Source organism: Myxocyprinus asiaticus, chromosome 46, assembly GCF_019703515.2.
Source record: "Myxocyprinus asiaticus isolate MX2 ecotype Aquarium Trade chromosome 46, UBuf_Myxa_2, whole genome shotgun sequence".
Taxonomy (NCBI): Eukaryota; Metazoa; Chordata; class Actinopteri; order Cypriniformes; family Catostomidae; genus Myxocyprinus; species Myxocyprinus asiaticus.
In genome coordinates this window covers 1,935,559-1,957,500 of record NC_059389.1, presented here as the reverse complement: position 1 = coordinate 1,957,500, position 21,942 = coordinate 1,935,559, and the positions used below count along the sequence as shown (strand labels likewise).

The 21,942-nt window shown below is 35.5% G+C and overlaps 1 protein-coding gene and 1 long non-coding RNA gene across 4 annotated transcripts in view; one reads left to right on the top strand and one right to left on the bottom strand.

Moving 5' to 3' along the window:
* LOC127436136 (uncharacterized) overlaps positions 1 to 8,659 on the top strand; it is a 9,612-nt gene extending 953 nt beyond the window's left edge. Inside the window, exons 2-4 of one of the 3 annotated variants that reach the window (XR_007896340.1) lie at positions 64 to 187; positions 3,867 to 3,904; positions 4,241 to 8,659. This is a non-coding gene — a long non-coding RNA (uncharacterized LOC127436136). Of the gene's footprint in view, positions 188 to 3,866; positions 3,905 to 4,240 lie in introns of all 3 variants that reach the window. The other 2 variants (XR_007896338.1, XR_007896339.1) reach the window with 2 other exon arrangements.
* A 4,158-nt stretch (positions 8,660 to 12,817) lies between these two features.
* ciao2a (cytosolic iron-sulfur assembly component 2A) lies at positions 12,818 to 20,464 on the bottom strand. Its single transcript, XM_051689634.1, has 5 exons — positions 20,299 to 20,464; positions 17,006 to 17,170; positions 16,315 to 16,364; positions 16,043 to 16,088; positions 12,818 to 13,066 (listed from the first exon to the last, which is right to left on the bottom strand). Exons 1-5 carry the CDS (start codon positions 20,408 to 20,410, stop codon positions 12,966 to 12,968), a joined length of 474 nt encoding a protein of 157 aa, XP_051545594.1. The 5' UTR covers positions 20,411 to 20,464; the 3' UTR covers positions 12,818 to 12,965.
* Positions 20,465 to 21,942: the final 1,478 nt, after the last annotated feature.

Genomic DNA, 21,942 nt, shown 5'->3' with positions numbered 1-21,942 from the left:
CAATCATGAGTCTCATGAATAATTTATTAGACTTCTGAATTATACTTTTGTGTTCTTTTGAAGCTTGAAGAGGTGGTCACCATAAACTGCCATTGTATGACATCACTGAGCACAACATTTCTTCACAATTACTCCCTTTGTGTTCAGAAAAAGAGAGAAAGTCAGACAGTGTTATAACAACACAGGGGTGAGTAAACAATGACTGAATTTTCATTTTTGGGTGAACTATCCCTTTAAATATCAAAAGGGCTTGCAATACATTTAATTTTCTTTTACCGTGTAGATTTTTCTGATGGTTTTTGAGGATGAGTTCATTTCACACAACGTGTCGATAAATTGACGAGCTTCTATCAAGTGACGGATGAACTTGTGCCATACCGTAGAGTTTGATTGGACATACGGCCTTTGACATCAATAACAAAAGATTTGGGAAACGTTTTCTTCTTGCTTCTAAAAACTGACAAACATATTTATTTGGCTATCCTAACTATGCATGATTATATGGAAAGTTGCATGTTATTATTACATGTTATAGCATTGTTTTTCCCTGCGGCCCATGTTTAGGTTGTAACAGAATGCCATAAAATAATCCAAAATATTGCTAGTATTTTCTAGCATTGAATTAATCCTTAAACTTCAATTAGTTTCACAAACATAACAAACAACTGGGGGTGTTTTAGTCAGCGAGTTAAATACGGCACCTATGCTAATTAAACTTGTACATCTGGAAGGATTTGAATGTTGCCCGAGGCAAACGGCACTGAGAATGTATCGTGAGGTACACACACACACACACACATGATGAATGCTCCTAATGAGTGTGTGTGTGTCTATAATCAAGCCTGTGAAGTCCTTCATTTCACACATGGCATTTGCAATGACATTTGTAGAGTTTTCTGAGGGATTATTTGGGGTAAATGCCATAAGTGTCCTTGGCGCAGATGTGACGTTTGCTGTGTTGTTGATTTTGGCCTCTCCAGCGCACTTAACACTTGCGCTTAAGCTTCTAGTTTCGTTACCATTTTTTGGGACTTGTGCCCACACACACACACACACACACATACACACACACTTCCTGCAGTGTGGCTCTTTAATGTGTGTCATTAGAGCGGCATGACTGCGACACTTTGCATTATACATTTCATGCTAAATTTAAAGCATGCACTCTGATCTTAAATTAAACATAGTAATAGCTGCACTTCTCCAAGACAAATTTCTAAATCAGCCTGGCGTTGTGTGCTACAATCCATTTCAGATTGATTTTTGTTACTAGCATGCTACTGACAACTCTACAGACATTTAGCAAATAAAGCAGATGCATTACGTGCTGTTTAACTGGCAAACAGTGAGCATCATGAACAGAATGACACATCTGCTGACATAGAGCTGTTCAGGTTATTGATGTTAGTGTTTAGGAAATGCAGGCATTACCTCTGCAGAGTTCCAAAACTAACTATAGTGAGCTCCCTACCTAGGCGGCACAGAAAGGCCTTTTCCAAAAGATAGCATTGCATGTATCCTTCACAGACAAGGCAATTCCAGAATGCATTGTAACAAATAAGTAAAAATAATTATAAACTTTTCAAGGACACTGAAGGTCAAGTTAACCCTCCAGAGCATCTCGAGGTACAGTTTACCCATGATATTTGCTATTGTTTCCATATTCTATTTCCTTTATATTAACCCTTTAAGGTCTGAGGGTGTTTTTTTTTCTCCCCAATCTGGAATGCCCAATTCCCAATGCGCTCTAAGTCCTCGTGGTGGCATAGTGACTCGCCTCAATCCGGGTGGTGGAGGACGAATCTCAGTTGCCTCCGCGTCTGAGACCATCAATCCGCACATCTTATCATGTGGCTTGTTGAGCGTGTTACCGCGGAGACCTAGCGCGTGTGGATGCTTCACGGCATCCACCGTGGTATCCACGCACAACTCGCCACGCACGAACCGCATTAGAGTGACCACGAGGAGGTTACCCCATGTGACTCTACCCTCCCTAGCAACCGGGCCAATTTGGTTGCTTAGGAGACCTGGCTGGAGTCACTCAGCATGCCCTGGATTCGAACTCGCGACTCCAGGGGTGATAGTCAACGCCTCGCTGAGCTACCCAGGCCCCCCGGTCTGAGGGTGTTTTTAAAGATTTACAGTTTTAGTGGCATACCCAAAATTAAAGGCTTATAACTTAACAAAAAAACAAGGAGGGTCAAGTGTTTGGTATCATTGTAAAGAAAACATTTAACATTTTTTAATGATATAGATTATGATACATTCTGAAATTCTCAGCCTAAGAAACTGCTAAAAAAACAAACTTGAGCCAAATATTTACTTTTTTTTCTTATTTTTCTGATTTGACATTATATATCTCTGGGTGTAAATAAGGTGGCTCAGAAAAACTGCTTTTGTTTTGTTCACAATCATGTCAACTATATCTGAGAAAAATGTTGTTGATACGAGAAAGCAATCAAAAGTTATAGCATTACAAACATAATTTATCATAGTGTCCAAAAACGTCTCCATGTGTCCAAAAACATATCCAAACAAATAAAACATAATAATTGTGCATAAGAACTAATTACACATGCAAACACAACAATGACTAAAGGTTTGCATAGCATGCAGACATGATTTTAGTAATGAGATTATACAGAATGAGTTTCATTCTGTGTCATTTGAGTCATCATTGAGTCTGTGTCATGTATTTGGCGCCATCTCCTGGTGGCCATATGTAACATTGTGCTTCATGTGGATTATTTAATGATCTATGCATCTGATTACCTTGTGTGTGGGCTCATTTGAAAGATAATCACCTCCTATAAGTAATGGGATGTGACATTTTATGCTCTGTTTATTTTTTTTGTCAAGTTATAAGCAAAAAGTCATTAACATGTAACATAATTGTCAAAGATATATACTTAGCTATTACTCACAATATTTTTGTCTGTGAGTTGTATTCTACTCTTTGAGAGCTTTCCAGCAACATATGACACATGGCGGGCCCATCCGACCTTAAAGGGTTAACTGTTGGTAAGATTTAAGAAAAGCCGCAACAGTAATCTAAAACAATGCCTTAATAGAAATTTGAACAAAAGAAGATGTTAGGCAGAATGGACTGGAATGTTAAGGAGTTACGCTACTAACTTAACTAAATTTTTCAGTGGCATAACAGCAGTTCAGCTATTTTCACTGTAGTGTAGCTTTTCCATTAACGAGCGACATTTTCCAACGAGTAGCGCTGTAGCATCACAAAATGCTACATATGTCATATTGTATTGTGAACGCAGCAATGGAGCTGAGGGAATAAACAACACACTTACCTAAATCTTCCCATCTCTCTTTCTCTCTCAAGTAGCATTGGGACAACTGAAGTGGTTCTTCGGACAGTTCATGTAAATGAGCCAATTACAATAAATGATTTACTTATATTTAATGCGGAGAGCTCTGATTCATTTTAGTAAGTCGGTATGTTTTGACGATTCATGTAAATGAACTACTTGACATAAATGATTCACTGATTCAATTGAGCCTTGCGCAACCTTTATGGGACATTGCCATTTTTTTAGCGAAGTACTATATTTCGACTCAGTTGGGTGTTTTCTAGTTTTAATTAGTTTATTTTAAGTATAAATTATATTAATTGCATATTTATCACCCTAATTGTTTAATGTCATCTTAAATAATATAATCTAATTGTTAGGACTATATATTTTTAAAGTATTTACTTCTTTAAATAGCTTCAATGTAGTTAGCTACTTTTTGATAGTAGCTAGTAGTGTAGCTAACTATATTAGTGTAGCTTAGAAAGACACAGTTTCAAAGTATCTTCTCCAACACTGAAGGACTGACAGCCAAACATCTTTTGTCTTTCACAGAAAAAAAAAAAGTTATACTGATTTGGAACAACATCATGGTGAGTAAATGATGACAGAATTTTAATTTTTAAGTGAACTATCCCTTTAAGTGTTTACCATTTTTAATCTGACAGAAGGTAGAGTTAACGTTAACTATTTACTATGTTTGATGTTTTTTCTTTAAAAAATAAAAAAAATAAAATAAAAATCCTTTGAGAACCAGAGAAAAACATGTTTGAATCCCTGAAAATCTTTAGAATTTTATATATTAAATGTTTTGACTGTCATGTGGTCATACATATTTATATGTATAGATATATATATACATTTGAAGTCAGAAGTTTACATACACTTAGATTGAAGTCATTAAACTCATTTTTTTAACCACTCCACAGGTTTCATATTAGCAAACTGCCATTTAGGACATCTGCTTTGTGCATGACATGAGTAATTTTTCCAACAATTGTTTACAGACAGATTGTTTCACTTTTAATTGACTATATCACAGTTTCAAATCAATCCTAGAACAACAGCAAAGGACCTTGTGAAGATGCTGGAGGAAACAGATAGACAAGTATCTAGATCCACAGTAAAACAAGTCCTATATCGGCATAACCTGAAAGGCTGCTCAGCAAGGAAGAAGCCATTGCTCCAAAACTGCCATAAAAAAGCCATACTACAGTTTGAAAGTGCACATGGGGACAAAGATCTTCTCCTCTGGTCTGATGAAACAAAAATTGAATTGTTTGGCCATAATGACCATCGTTATGTTTGGAGGAAAAAGGGTTTGCAAGACGAAGAACACCATCCCAATCGTGAAGCATGGGGGTGGCAGCATCATGTTGTGGGGGTGCTTTGCTGCAGGAGGGACTGGTGCACTTCACTAAATAAATGGCATCACGAGGAAGGAAAATTATGTGGATATATTGAAGCAGCATCCCAAGACATCAGCCAGGAAGTTAAAGCTCATCGAAAATGGGTCTTCCAAATGGACAATGACCCCAAGCATACCTCCAAAGTTGTGGCAAAATGTCTTAAGGACAACAAAGTCAAGGTATTGGAGTGGCCATCACAAAGCCCTGACCTCAATCCGATAGAAAATTTGTGGGCAGAACTGAAAAAGCATGTGCGAGCAAGGAGGCCTACAAACCTGACTCAGTTACACCAGTTCTGTCTGGAGGAATGGGACAAAATTCCAGCAACTTATTGTGAGAAGCTTGTGGAAGTGTGTGTTGGGGGTGGGGGAGGAGGGTTGGCAGGCTGGATGTTGCACCAAGTTTAAATGCCGAAACGCTAATTATATTATGGCAGAGGGGGATATTACCAGTGAATAATGACTTAAATTCTGGATTATTCCTTGGGAGGATAGTTTAAAAAAGTCCTTAAAGATGTGCTAGGGGCACCAATAAACTAAATTAACATTAATAGACTTCGCGTCAAAAATAACCTAGAATTACCTTCTTTTTTTCTTCTTTTTTTTTTTGCATTGACACCAAACGCCTTTTTCCGTAACGAACATGATGCAAAAAGTTTGAATATGCACATGCGCTAATGAAATTTGTAAGAGGAAGATATGAAAGATTTTTAGAGAATACCTACTTAAAAATGGTTTACTCCTTATGAAACTCACTATATATTTAGTCTAGAGTCAATCGTATCGACTACTTTTAGTTTAAAAAAGTTACTTTTATAGCGTGTTATGGCGTCCTTTTGGAGGTTGACCGTTTTTGAGAGGAAAAGAGCGGTAACACTTTATTTTAAGTGTCCACAATAATGCACTAGTTAAGCATGCATATAGAGTAACGTTATCTCAACTGGACCCCTACATATTTACCTATTAAACTTATTGTTTTGTTTTGCATTTATTAGGTGGTATTTTAGTTTATTGAACTATATTAAGACAGTAATTATTCAATTACTAAATTGTTAATAATGTACTGCATAAATGAACTACTACAAATTATATAATTTCATTATTTGTTAATATTTTAAGAAATGAATGTTAAAATAAAGAAACTTTTGTTCATATGTTTTTTCCCCATTTATTATGTGTTTACAGTATTTGCAGTAAGCTAAAAAAAAGTTCAGTTTTATTTTAATTGAATCATGCACTAAAAAAGGTAGATTTTAGTAATTTGTTAGTAACAGATCCAATACTAATTAGTCTTAATTACTGGCTTAATATTGTATAGTAAACATGAAATTCTATCGCAGAAATAATAAAGCATTATTGGATTACTTTCTACACAAAAATAAGACATTTATTAAGTTGTATATTATGGCTAAGACAGCCTTATTCTACATGTAGTTACTTATTAACTACCTATTAATTAACTATTACTGTCTTATTCATGTTTAACTAGTGCATTATTGTGGACCTTTAAAATAAAGTGTTCATCTTCATTATACGTCATACAATTAAATCTGAATGATGTCGTTTCTGCGCCACCAAATGGAATTGCAAAAATAAACATTGTTTACAAAAAGCCCCTCTGCCGTTGTTTAAACAAACAGATAGTCCCGCCCCCAACTCACACCATTGGTCGAGTTAATGTTAATGTTATTATGATCATAGCACCACAGAGACACAGTGTTTACAGTTTTCGAGAAAATTAACCTATGAATGGTGTACTTATAGCTGTCTCTGCATATTAAGCCGGGATTCTAAAGTATTTTAACACTGAAAAATATAATATTTTAAAGCAACATGAGGGTGAGTAAATGATTGCAGACTCTTGGAAATGATCTGTTGAATATTCGACAGCTCATCTGTATAAATACTTGGCTTAATTTGAACTATCAAGACTGCGGCATCAGCCAGATGTCTAGAGGAATTTAATCATAATTTAAAATTTCACGATCATATTAAGGAAGTATTTGTTCTGAAGTGCCACGTCTGGTTTAAAGATGCATTAATAAACTCTGCAGTCTTTCTCTCTTTTACCTTGTTAGGCAAAACGTCTGATTTTTTAGTCTTGTCGAGTGTGTAGTCTGACTGTAAATACTCTCTGACTGATGGACACAAGTGAAGATGATTCTGTGAGGATGTTGAGCGCCACCATTTGGCAGCTTCTGTAATTACAGCATACACAATAGCTGAATAAAACTTATGAACAATGGTGTTTAAAACCATTAAAATTATCAATTATTAATTATTCCCATGACATTTCCATATGTGTATATACTGCATAAGGATATTAAAAAAATATTACATTCACAAATATCAATTTCTGGCTAATATAATATTTTAGAGCAGAGTGTACAAATCTGTTGTGACTAAACAAGCATATCCATGTAAATATAGTTGGTTATACAATGCAAACATTAAAATGAGTCATACACTGTAGTAAAAGTGTTTATATGTCATAAGATAACATTGTGTGGGAAACAGAGTGAAAAGTAAGTGTTTATGAACTGATAATCTGCCGTTTAACTCACCAGGGTGATTAGTGTTCCCATTGGTGAAGCTGGACTTTTAAGCAACTGAAATTAAGCAGAATCAATAAAATAAAGTTCATTTGAAACAGCGTGCTATTAGTTGTTAAATCGTATTTATGTGACATACCTTTTCAAGTCAATAAAGTTGAATGAACTGATACATTTGTGTATATCTAACAAAGGTTTTCTAGTTATGCTGACATAAAATGACCATAAGGTTGAATTTACTTAAAAAGCGTAATGCAAAAAATGCTACATATATATTTTATGTAAATCCAACACTACATTTTGTGTATTTTGTGGTGAAGTAAATGAAGCAGAAAAGATTAATTACATTGAATAAGTTAAAGAGTGAACTTGAAAATATTAAGTAAATTCTACATTTGTACTCAATTCAAACATGCTCCAGCTTTTAAGTACCGTAAATATTATTTATGATTGTTTGTTATCTTTACAATGTGCCATTATGGATAAATCCTAAAGTTGAAAACCTTGTCATATTTACAATTTTTACAGGTCAAAAAAATAAGTACATTTTACTTAACTTTCTAATTATTGAGCTTGCATGGTTTCACTGTTTTAAAGTTGATTTACACTATTTATTGTTGATTTTGTTGTTACATTTGGTAACTTGTTTTGTGAAGTCTGAAGCTCATTTTCTACTCAAAATGACCCGTTCATGATAAAAAATAAAATAAATCTGTTGATTGTTACCGTCATCGTGTTTTGTGCAGCAGGTTTTCAGTCTGTGTGCGCAGTTCTTTATCGTGTTTCCAATGCCAGTAATGCAGGATGATGTTTCGGTATGTCATGTGGTACATGATTAAATGTAATTATAAGAAAAGTTCAAATTAAATGTTCTAATAATTTCTAAAAATGCACTTTGTTTAAGTACAATGTACATCAGATTTCTAAGTAAAAGTGACTGTATTTACTAAAATGTTTACATTTACTCACTCATTTTAATCAATATTATTTATGAAGTTAATTATATTTTACTTTGCAAAAACATGTGAAATAAAAACTGAGTAAATCTTACTGGTCATTTATTTCAGTATACTGTACAACAAGCCACGTAAAAATAATTTTGCAAAAATGTAAGTATAATAATGTGATTCTACGAGAAAAGGCTGTAATAAATATGCATATTTGATTATAAATATACTACTGTTCACTGTTAGTTTACTAATGATATCATAAATAACTTGTAAACATTTAGAAATTATAATTAACCAAGATTAACATGCTTTAAAAGTACAATCACATTAACTATTGCACAGAAATCTGATATATGGACATAACTGACTACAGGTGCATCTCAATAAATTAGAATATCGTGGAAAAGTTCATTTATTTCAGTAATTCAACTCAAATTGTGAAACTCGTGTATTAAATAAATTCAATGCACACAGACTGAAGTAGTTTAAGTCTTTGGTTCTTTTAATTGTGATGATTTTGGCTCACATTTAACAAAAACCCACCAATTCACTATCTCAAAAAATTAGAATATGGTGACATGCCAATCAGCTAATCAACTCAAAACACCTGCAAAGGTTTCCTGAGCCTTCAAAATGGTCTCTCAGTTTGGTTCACTAGGCTACACAATCATGTGGAAGACTGCTGATCTGACAGTTGTCCAGAAGACAATCATTGACACCCTTCACAAGGAGGGTAAGCCACAAACATTCATTGCCAAAGAAGCTGGCTGTTCACAGAGTGCTGTATCCAAGCATGTTAACAGAAAGTTGAGTGGAAGGAAAAAGTGTGGAAGAAAAAGATGCACAACCAACCGAGAGAACCGCAGCCTTATGATTGTCAAGCAAAATCGATTCAAGAATTTGGGTGAACTTCACAAGGAATGGACTGAGGCTGGGGTCAAGGCATCAAGAGCCACCACACACAGACGTGTCAAGGAATTTGGCTACAGTTGTCGTATTCCTCTTGTTAAGCCACTCCTGAACCACAGACAACGTCAGAGGCGTCTTACCTGGGCTAAGGAGAAGAAGAACTGGACTGTTGCCCAGTGGTCCAAAGTCCTCTTTTCAGATGAGAGCAAGTTTTGTATTTCATTCGGAAACCAAGGTCCTAGAGTCTGGAGGAAGGGTGGAGAAGCTCATAGCCCAAGTTGCTTGAAGTCCAGTGTTAAGTTTCCACAGTCTGTGATGATTTGGGGTGCAATATCAACTGCTGGTGTTGGTCCATTGTGCTTTTTGAAAATCAAAGTCACTGCACCCGTTTACCAAGAAATTTTGGAGCACTTCATGCTTCCTTCTGCTGACCAGCTTTTTAAAGATGCTGATTTCATTTTCCAGCAGGATTTGGCACCTGCCCACACTGCCAAAAGCACCAAAAGTTGGTTAAATGACCATGGTGTTGGTGTGCTTGACTGGCCAGCAAACTCACCAGACCTGAACCCCATAGAGAATCTATGGGGTATTGTCAAGAGGAAAATGAGAAACAAGAGACCAAAAAATGCAGATGAGCTGAAGGCCACTGTCAAAGAAACCTGGGCTTCCATACCACCTCAGCAGTGCCACAAACTGATCACCTCCATGCCACGCCGAATTGAGGCAGTAATTAAAGCAAAAGGAGCCCCTACCAAGTATTGAGTACATATACAGTAAATGAACATACTTTCCAGAAGGCCAACAATTCACTAAAAATGTTTTTTTTATTGGTCTTATGATGTATTCTAATTTTTTGAGATTTTTTGTGAATTGGTGGGTTTTTGTTAAATGTGAGCCAAAATCATCACAATTAAAAGAACCAAAGACTTAAACTACTTCAGTCTGTGTGCATTGAATTTATTTAACACACGAGTTTCACAATTTGAGTTGAATTACTGAAATAAATGAACTTTTCCACGACATTCTAATTTATTGAGACGCACCTGTATATCACAGTTCCAAATCAATCCTAGAACAACAGCAAAGGACCTTGTGAAGATGCTGGAGGAAACAGATAGACAAGTATCTATATCCACAGTAAAACGAGTCCTATATCGACATAACCTGAAAGGCTGCTCAGCAAGGAAGAAGCCACTGCTCATATATTTAAAATAATAACAAAATTACAGTTCATATATTTGAGGAATTTTTTGTACATATTCATATTCCACTAGTATTTGGGAAATAATGTTACATATATGAAAACAGCCAATTATTTTGTATTTTGAAACCTATTTTGTATATTTCAAAATACTATTTAATAAATATATTATATACAAGTATGACTTTTATTTATGAGTAAAAACCCTATATTCATATGCCATATATCAGATGCTAACATATACAACCTTATTGTAAAGTGTCTCCCATATTTCCATGACTAAAAAATAATAAGCCCTTTTTTTCTTTAAAATCTTTAAAACTTCATTTCACACATAATCTGAAGAATCAAAGTATACCATGACACAAGTTACACAGGAAGCTGAACTCTGACAGTTGAGGAACTTAAATTCATCCAAAAATGAAATGAGGGTACGGAAGCCCTGAACCGCACTGTAAAAAATGATTTCACTTGGTGAACATTTTTTTAGGTGCTTTCCTGAGCCTATGTCCTACAAATATTTTTTTTTCTCTCTAAAATATTCTTTTCTATCCAATTATTTTTCTTAAAATTTAAAATAAATAAATAAATAAATACAAAATAAAATTCTCTCTCTCTCAAAAAAAAAAAAGAAAAAAAAATGTTCCCTAAATTTTTTTTTCTCCCTGTCAAAAATAAAAAAAACTTTTTTAAATTAAACAATTCTCCTCAAGAGGCAACACGTGAGAATTTTTTTTTGTTTTGTTCGCTAGATAACAATTAGCATGCGGTACCAACATCGGCCACCAGGTGTGCGCTTTCTGTTCAAACATCGTCCAGCTGTCTGGTTGTCCCTCGGTCTGTGAAATCCTCAAGGATATGCATCGTTACTGAGCTTACTACAGCGAGAGGCGTCGAAACGGGGAAAGACATCTATCTAGCGCATGTTTACATGGGCCAACCGTTTAAAAAAAGCACATTATCAATAGCAGCATCCATATTCCCGTGGTGAATGTCATCGAACTATCTGAAATACCTCCAGTTGTCGTCTTAAAAACGTATACCACATGAAACATATGTAACCTAAAGGTATATTCTTTAATTGTGGGATTTCATGTATTAGTAGACTCTCAAACATTATATATGTGTTTTTCCTTGATTAAGATTCACAAAACATTGTTGTTAGAGTATTATACAACTATAAATCAACAGATCAAGTACCACAGCTGTCATCTGTCACCTTATAAGATTTCATGCTTACTGATAGTGCCACCTGGTGGACGAGGTTGCTCTCGCATGCTAATTGTTAGCTAGCAAGCTAGCAAAAAACAATTCTCACGTTTTGCCTCTTGAGAAAAAAAAAATTAGATTTTTTTTTTTCACAGTGCGGTTCAGGGCTTCCATATGAGCGTGAGTAAATAATGACAGAATGTCCTTTTTCTTTGTGAACTATCCCTTTAAAAGTCTTTCAATGATGAAAACTTGATGCAACATTTTGGATGTTCACCCAGGAACAGAAAGAGGAAGTTTAACAGGAAGTTGTTTTTTGTCTCTCAGCTTGAGAATCAGACTTGAAAGAACAAACAAACGAACGGAGATGTTGAACGAACAGCGAGAGAGAGGGTGGAGACCTATAGCCTTTATCCAGAGCAACATCTGGTCTCTCTTGAGAAATGGGATGAAATCTGTATGAAATCATTTCCACAGGTCTCCTGATGGAAGATAAAAAGCCCCACAGATTTATGAAGATTATTGGAGCGTATTGATCGCTCTCTTCTTGTTTGTCTGCTGTTTACAGAGATATATAATCCTTCTTTACAAAAGCAAATATGAGTTAGAAATTGCTTCTCCTCTGAATCAGTGCAGGAGAACATACATGTGTAGGTTGCTGATTTCACCTCAAAATCATAAGGCCAAAATTTTTGCATTGTTCATGACAATTTTTCTCCCAAAAAAATCTCATCACCGTAATGCATTCAGTTATTTTACTTTTGAATTTTTTTAAATTCCCATTTTATTCTCAATGGTGATTCTCATTATTGTAATACAGTAATTGAAGTAAAACTTCCTGTAATATATATATATTTTATTATTAAATCAGGATGAATTAAACGTTGTACAAATTATCATAATGTCATAAATACTTTACAATTAAAAAAAATAAAAAAATAATTTTATATATATATATATATATATATATATATATATATATATATATATATATATATATATATATATATATATATGTTTTTTTTTTTTTTTTTTTGCTTATCAGTAATAAAATGCACTTAATTGATATGAAAATGTTACAATGCAAAAGCATCTTAATGGTCCTAAAAATAGGCTTTATTTTTTATTATATATATATATATATATATATATATATATATATATATATATATATATATATATATATATATATATATATTATTAGTTTTTGTTTTTTTTGGCTTATCAGTAATAAAATGCACTTAATTGACATGAAAATGTTACAAAGCAAAAGCATCTTCATAGTCCTAAAAATAGGCTTTATTTTTATTTTTTTTTCCAAAATATAATTTCATTTTTTTCTTTTGATTTTAGGTGAAACATGACTTGTTCTTGACATGTTTCTTGAGATTCGCTTACAGAAGTGTGTGTGTATTTATTGCAGACTCAATCATCTGGTTCGGTCACACACTGTTCCACAATCTCCCGCAGGTTCGGATTCTCCATCGCAGCTGCCACACGTTCCTTATCATTAATCTGTTTGTTAACTGTAAGAGAAAGACACAAAAAGATCAGTTAACAACAGCAACTCCATCATACACAGATATAATCTGCTCGCTGGACGACAGGCCGAATATTCCTACAAATACTACAGATATCATGATGTTCATTTCTGTTATCTCGACTAGCGATACACAGATATATCGATAATACAGCCATTGTGTGCTTATTGCATCGGTCAATGACTGAGGCCACTTGGCCGATTAACGGAAGTGTTTCGCTTCTGTAAGGGGACGTTAACAAAGGCTGTGTTCCTGTGTTCCTCTGAGCTATATTTTTAATGGCGTTGCGGGAACCGAGAACCATTCCAGTTCCATATTTAAAAAAAATACTAGAACCGAATGATGTTCATAACTTTGCTAAAATACTCTGACATTGTTTCCAGCACTAACATTCAGGGACACTGCAACACTGCTATAGCGAACAAATGACTCTTATGAGCCAGTTGTTTTGAATCACAGAGCGACCAATGGAGTATGATTCTTAAATGAATGACTCTTAAGAGTCAGTTCTTTTGACTCTACAGTGTGAAACATACAGCGCGACCAATGGAGTCCGATTCCCAAACGAATGAATCTTATGAGTCGGTTCTTTTGAATCTACAGTGCAAAATATACAGCGTGACCAACAGAGTACGATTCCCAAACGAATGACTCTCATGAGTCGGTTCTTTTGAATCTACAGTGTGAAACATACAGTGCAACCAATGGAGTCCGATTCCCGAACGAATGACTCTAAAGAGTCAGTTCTTTTACTCTACAGTGTGAAACATACACTGTGACCAATAGTTTCAGATTTCCAAACTAATGACTCTTAAGAGTCGGTTCTTTTAAATCTACAGTGTGAAACGTACAGCGTGACCAGTGTAGTCCGATTCCCGAATGAATGACTCTCGTGAGTCGGTTCTTTTGAATCTACAGTGCGAAACATATAGCGCGACCAATAGAGTATGATTCCCAAACTAATGACTCTTATGAGTTGGTTCTTTTGAATCTACAGTGTGAAACATACAGCACAACCAATAGGGTATGATTCCCAAACTAATGACTCTCATGAGTCGGTTCTTTTGAATCTACAGTGCGAAATATACAGCGTGACCAACAGAGTACGATTCCCAAACGAATGAATCTTATGAGTCAGTTCTTTTACTCTACAGTGTGAAACATACACTGTGACCAATAGTTTCAGATTTCCAAACTAATGACTCTTAAGAGTCGGTTCTTTTTAATCTACAGTTGAAACAAACAGCGCGACCAATGGAATCCGATTCCCAAACTAATGACTCTTATGAGTCGGTTCTTTTGAATCTACAGTGCGAAACATACAGCACAACCAATAGGGTATGATTCCCAAACCAATGACTCTTAAGAATCGGTTCCTTAGAATCTACAGTGTGAAACATACAGCGCGACCAACATAGTCCGATTCCCAAACGAATGACTCTTAAGAATCGGTTCATTAGAATCTACAGTGTGAAACATACAGCATGACCAGTGTAGTCCGATTCCCAAACTAATGACTCTTATGAGTCGGTTCTTTTGACTCTACAGTGCGAAACATATAGCGCGACCAATAGAGTATGATTCCCAAACTAATGACTCTTATGAGTCAGTTCTTTAGAATCTACAGTGTGAAACATATAGCGCGACCAATAGAGTATGATTCCCAAACTAATGACTCTTATGAGTCAGTTCTTTAGAATCTACAGTGTGAAACATACAGCATGACCAGTGTAGTCCGATTCCCGAACGAATGACTCTTAAGAATCGGTTCTTTAGAATCTACAGTGTGAAACATACAGCACGAAGAAACAGAGTCCGATTCCCGAACGAATGACTCTTAAGAATCGGTTCTTTAGAATCTACAGTGTGAAACATACAGCACGACCAACACAGTCCGATTCCCGAATGAATGACTCTTAAGAATCGGTTCTTTAGAATCTACAGTGTGAAACATACAGCACGAAGAAACAGAGTCCGATTCCCGAACGAATGACTCTTAAGAATCGGTTCTTTAGAATCTACAGTGTGAAACATACAGCACGACCAACACAGTCCGATTCCCGAACGAATGACTCTTAAGAATCGGTTCTTTAGAATCTACAGTGTGAAACATACAGCGCGACCAACACAGTCCGATTCCCGAACGAATGACTCTTAAGAATTGGTTCTTTTGAATCTACAGTGCGAAACATACAGCGCGACCAACATAGTCCGATTCCCGAACGAATGACTCTTAAGAATCGGTTCTTTAGAATCTACAGTGTGAAACATACAGCACGAAGAAACAGAGTCCGATTCCCGAACGAATGACTCTTAAGAATCGGTTCTTTAGAATCTACAGTGTGAAACATACAGCACGACCAACACAGTCCGATTCCCGAACGAATGACTCTTAAGAATCGGTTCTTTAGAATCTACAGTGTGAAACATACAGCGTGACCAACACAGTCCGATTCCCGAACGAATGACTCTTAAGAATCGGTTCTTTAGAATCTACACAGCAAATAAAGCGCTACCTACTGAACGAATGATGCTTACAGCTGGTTCTTTTTAGTGAATATCTTACAGAGTTCCTCAAAAGTATAAAAGAAACTGTGAACGGAAACATTAGGGAAGCGGAATCATTAAGAGAAATCAGAATCGTTAAATTCCTAACGATTCCCATCGCTACTCAAAACAAAACAAAATCTCACTGTTTGTTGAATGTTATACAACCTATTATCTAATATAAAATTAACCTAATATGAAAAGTAGCTCCAGTCATTTTAAACGCATCAAATGTGAGTTTGACAATCAATATTTTCTAAAGATTAAGCACCTCCTTTCATGGATCGTTTGATGAACAAAGCAGAGTTTCAGACCTATTTTTGTAGTCTTTTCATGGTAAGTGCCATCTACGTTCCAGCGACTTTCAAACAAGCATCATTTACAAAGGCAAAAATTATGGTAATGATCACTCACTATCTTCCTCGGTTGAATGCGTCCCCTCAGTTATGTAAATCTCCAGCTGAAAGAGAAAAATGAGAGAGAGAAAACACGATCAGTGGTCAGAAAAATAAAGCAAAAAAGGGATATTAAGAGCACTAATCATCAGAGAGCATGGAGAATGGCTTTCATTTAACGGCCTTTAATCAATGTGACATATAATTGGATGATCCCAGAGCTTTCATTTTTGGGAGAAGTATTTGTGCTGAATAATAATGAGTTATTTGGTCTTAACGATGATCACGTACCTTGTGTTTGAACGGCAGGCAGCGTTGCAGTTTTACTTGTAAGCAAAGACCTGCAGGAATAGAGAACACAGGTGGCAAAACAAGTTCTCTTTTAATTAGCCGTTCATTGTAATTCAGACCATGTTCATCTCATCAAATGCCCTCCTGTTCGGAGCGATAGAATTGGTCTCATGAGGTCAACTGGCCGGGGTAAAAACAGAGTAATGAGGGCATATTTACAATTCTGAGGCACCGATATGTGGTTAATTAAACTCTTCCTCATCTCAACGCAGCAAGAAAACTGCAGTTCAAGATATTGTAAGAGATTTGCAAGGTTTAACTTTAAATAGGTACAAGATAACGCTTCCCATATCTTTTGTTGTTGATGTCAAAGTCAGTGCGTCCGATCAAACTTTACAGTACTTTGCCACAAATGTATCTGCCACTTGGAAGAAGCTCGGTTTATTAATGTCAACATGGACGAGTACCGTGACTACTCCCTCAAAAGTGTTGACGCAGAGGACTAATGAACACAAAAAGGAATAAAGTGGCAAAGGCTCTTTTTTTACATTAGTAAATGAGGACTGAACGTCAAATAAAGAGCATTGTTTGTTTCTGCTATCTGACAGATGCAGTGTATGTTTGTTCGTTTGGGGTCAGACAACCACATGTTTTGTCTTATCATTACACACACACACACACACACACACACCTATTAGAGTGGCCAGCGAACAGTGCGGTACAGTCGGAGAGAACTTAATGATGATCAGATATTCATCGTCTCCGAGTTCCTGGACCTCCACACATTTCTCTGTGACCACGTCCAGTTCTTCTAGAGTGTTGGGCTTCTCTGGATCACGAATCGTTCGGATCACATCTGCGAAAACACACAAAACCAGCTGATTTTTGGAACTATCTATTGATAGTGAATTGGTGGGTTTTTGTTAAATGTGAGCCACAATCATCACAATTAAAAGAACCAAAGACTTAAACTACTTCAGTCTGTGTGCACTGAATTTATTTAATACACGAGTTTCACAATTTGAGTTGAATTACTGAAATAAATGAACTTTTCCACGACATTCTAATTTATTGAGATGCACCTGTATATATATATATATATATATATATATATATATATATATATATATATATATATATATACGCATTTTTCTTTGCACGCCCTTGCTTCAATTGAAAAAACTTCATTTTCAGAGGAACACGAAGGAATAAAATAAACTATCGGCAGCTATCGGTATAGTTTTTTGCCGAAAACCAATAGTTCCAAAAATCAACTATTGGCACTGGTTAATCGGTAAAACCAATATATTGGTCTACCTCTAATATATATACTATAAATACTGTATGTAGACCAATATGTCAGTTTTTAATCGGTGCCGATAGTTTGTTTTTGGAATTAATTGGTAAAACCGATATATAGGTCTACCTCTAATATATATATACTACATTATATATATATATATATATATATATATATACACACAATATATCGGTTTTACCAGTTAATCGGTGCCGATAGTTGCTTTTTGGAACTATCGGTTATCAGCAAAACATTATGCTGATTGTTTTTTTTTATTCGTCCGTGTTCCTCTGAAAATTACGTTTTTTAAATTGAAGCCAGTGCATGCACAGAAAAATATTGTATATACATATATATACACACACACACAGGCATATACTGATATATATATCAGTATATATATATATATATATACACATATATGCACATATATGCATTTTTTTTTTTTTTTTTTTTATAATTTTCTTTATTTATCACACATTATACATTTGCACATATACGGTGAAATTCTTCTTTTTCACATATCCCAGCTAGGCTGGGGTCAGAGTGCAGGGTCAGCCATGATACGGCGCCCCTGGAGCAGATAGGGTTAAGGGCCTTGCTCAAGGGCCCAACAGTGGCATCTTGGTGGTGCTGGGGCTTGAACCCCCGACCTTCTGATCAGTAACCCAGAGCCTTAACCGCTGAGCTACCACTGCCCCTTTTTCTTTGCACGCCCTCGCTTCAATTTAAAAAACGTAATTTTCAAAGGAACACAGACTGTCGGCAGCTATCGGCATAGTTTAGTTGCTTTTTGGAACTATCAGTTATCGGCAAAAATGTGTGTCGATAGTTTTTTTTTATTCGTCCGTGTTCCACTGAAAATTTTGGTTTTTTTAATTGAGGTGAGGGCATGCAAAGAAAAATGTGACTATATAGAAACATCCCTTGTCATTGTGTCTCCAACTTCATAATATGAATAATAATAATATATAGGCTATAAAAAGCTTAATTTGGTAAATATTAAATATAGGGCATTGTAACGGAGCCAAGTCTACATTTCAAAATAAGAGTCCCAAGTATGTTTCAGGCTTGTTAAGTGATAAAAGTCCCACGTTATGCACGCAATGTTCATTTTATCTGATTATTATTGGGATTTTTAATGAAAAATAAACTACATCTGGGATTGTTCTCTAACCTCTGTGTCTGTACTGACTAAGAAAATGTTGTAACATTCTATTAATCGATTTTAAAAACTATCGGCCGATTAATCGGTTATCTGCCTTTTCCACCATCTGCAAAATCCACTATCGGTTCGACCTCTAGTCATTACTTGAAAAATCAAGTTGTCTTAATTAAACATTACTTGAAATGTCAAGTTTTGGACTCATAACTAAAATATCTATGCTCCTTGAACTTATTTTTCTTAAAAATCCATAGACTTAAGATGTTAAGTGTAAATAACTCAAACTACTGGAGTACAAAACTAGGGCTATTGGGAATACCCATAATTATTTTGTTTTGTTTCCTTGGTTAAAGGGAACTTATGGAGTCATTTAAATACTGTATTTGTTATTAAGAATTCATAGAGGTTTCACTTAGAATCAGTTATAATCTTCTTAATTTAAAAGTGCTGTAAGCGATTTCAGCCGTTCTGATTCCACGAGACTGAGCCGTTGGATTAGCCACGCCCCCTCTTTCCAAAACCCCGCCCTCTAAAGATACCAAATGAGCTTTGTTGAGACTGACATCCTGCAGAAGCGTTTGTCAAAAACAACAGCTGCAAAACAGCGCCCTCAGCTGACAACTGTTATGAACAACATGGCATAAAAATGGCATTAAGCCTCATTAATTCGCTGCAACTACAACACTATGAGAACGTGCAAAATGATTGACAGGCAGAAAGCGTCATTGTCCGCGGACACATTTTTGTTTGCTGTTTAGAGTCTAGAGCTGTCACAGAGACCGGTGAGATATCTCACAACACTTATTTCATTAATATCTCTCAGGGAGTAGGAACATTTTTTGCATACCTTTCCATGAAAAATAATCGCTTTCAGCAACTTTAAGCGGTGTTATTATATGACCTAATTTTGAGTCCATTCAATTACAATTATTAAGTAGAAACAACAACATTTAAGTAGCAAATCAATTGAGCAGTACAAAATGTTCCTGACTTTTGTCTTAAGTAAAAAAAAATAAATAAATAAATAATTTAGTTAAGAAGAATTTTATTCCTAGGAATGTTCTGTGAATCTGGCCTGATGCTAAAACTATGATTACAATGGTAAATTGTAATCTATAAAAGGTCTTTGTAATAACTTTGATTAATAAGTCATTAACAAAAAATTATTTCATGCTTATCAAGTCAGAAGTTCATATGCATTCAGATATGTAGCCTAATAAAAATGTGTTATGACATTTCAAACTATCTGAATGTACATTAATTATATGTTGATTATTATATCATGTAATAATTTTTGTTAATTTATTAATTCAAGTTACAACTTATAAATTAAGAATGGGATATGACTTTTGATATGACTTAATTGAAAGCTCCACTGAGAGTATTATTTAGTATTACCATGTTTTTTCAGACTTGCTGTTCTTTGGAGAAACATAAGTACCATGCTTTCACTATCTAACGTCATCACTGTACCCTAGTACAGCCGTAGTCCTTTTGTTTAAAGGTCAAAATGACGCACCATAAACCTCAAGCGCTTTCTCCTCCATCTTTCTGCTTCTCTTGTGGTTCGTCACGTCGGTCGGTCCCGTCAGTTGCCAAACTCGGTTCAGCAGTCCGGACACAAGCTCCATGATCCGGTCCGGTCCATCTCTAAAACACGCATGCGCGCCTCCACTCCTGGCACTTCCGCATTCACACAGACCAGAGCAATCACATGCCGAGCAGAGATAATGGATGAACATAACAGCGACGAACAAAACCATCAGAATTTATTTTGGTTTTGTTCTAAAATACAGTGTCATTTTTCTTTAATTTTTTTTTAGCAAATTTATATCCAAAAATAACAAATTAATTTCTATAGAAATACTTAATTGCTTTTGGACAAACTAAGTGGTCATAGTATACAATAACATTCGGTCTTTGTGTATTATTTAATAAACATACACACAAAATACTCTCTAAAAACACAAGATAAAATTGATTGGGAAAATTCATTTCAATTCTTATTTACTTCATACTTATTTTCTTTGCACTTAGCCAGTCCAATCTGAATGATTAATGTTATATTTGAATGGATATACAGTACTGCTCAAAACTGCTTCTGAAACTACAGCTGAGTGCAAAACATGCAGCTCGATTCCTGTGACTCTAATGAACCAGATCGTTTTTGTGAATAAAAATGTGCAGCTCAACCAGTGTGGTGTGATTCCTGAATGAGTGACTCTAATGATCCGGATCTTTTTAGTGAATCAAAAAAGTGCAGCGCAACCAGTGTGGACTGATTCCTGAATTAGTGACTCTTATGAGACGATTCTTTTAGTGACTCAAAAATGTACAGCGCAACCAGTGTGGACTGATTTCTGAATGAATGACTCTAATGAACCGGATCTTTTTAGTGTTCAAAAATGTACAGCGCCACCAGTGTGGCCTGATTTCTGAATGAGTGACTCTAATGAACTGGATCTTTTTAGTGAATCAAAAATGTGCAGCGCAACCAATTTGGACTGATTCCTGAACGAGTGACTCTATTGAGACAGTTCTTTCAGTGAATCAAAAAGTGCAGCGCAACCAGTGTGGTCTGATTCCTGAATGAATGACTCTTATGAGATGATTCTTTTAGTGAATCAAAAAGTGCAGCACAACCAGTGTGGTCTGATCTCTAAATGAGTGACTCTAATGAGACGGTTCTTTTATTGAATCAAAAAGTGCAGTGCAACCAGTGTGGACTGATTCCTGAATAAGTGACACTAATGAGACGATTCTTTTAGTGAATCAAAAAGTGCAGCACAACCAGTGTGGTCTGATTCCTGAACGAGTGACTCTAATGAGATGGTTCTTTTATTGAATCAAAAAGTGCAGCGCAACCAGTGTGGTCTGATTCCTGAATGAGTAACTCTAATGAGATGATTCTTTTAGTGAATAAAAAAAGTGCAGCGCAACCAGTGTGGTCTGATTCCTGAACGAGTGACTCTAATGAACCGGATCTTTTTTGTGAATCAAAAATATACAGTGCCACCAGTAAAGTAAGAAAGAGTAAATGAGTTACTCTAATGAGACGGTTCTTTTAGTGAATCAAAAATGTGCAGCGCAACCAGTGTGGACTGATTCGTGAACAAGTGACTCGAATGAACCAGATCTTTTTAGTGAATCAAAAATGTGCAGC

Bases quoted from the DNA above. Each gene is read 5' to 3' on its own strand.
- ciao2a (XM_051689634.1), bottom strand. From the start codon at position 20,410: ATGGAGCTTGTGTCCGGACTGCTGAACCGAGTTTGGCAACTGACGGGA. The intron at 16,365-17,005 runs GTGTGTGTGTGT...CTATTCCTGCAG, and splicing joins TTCGCTGGCCACTCTAATAG to GTCTTTGCTTACAAGTAAAA. The intron at 13,067-16,042 runs GTGAGTGATCAT...TTTCTCTTACAG, and splicing joins GCATTCAACCGAGGAAGATA to TTAACAAACAGATTAATGAT.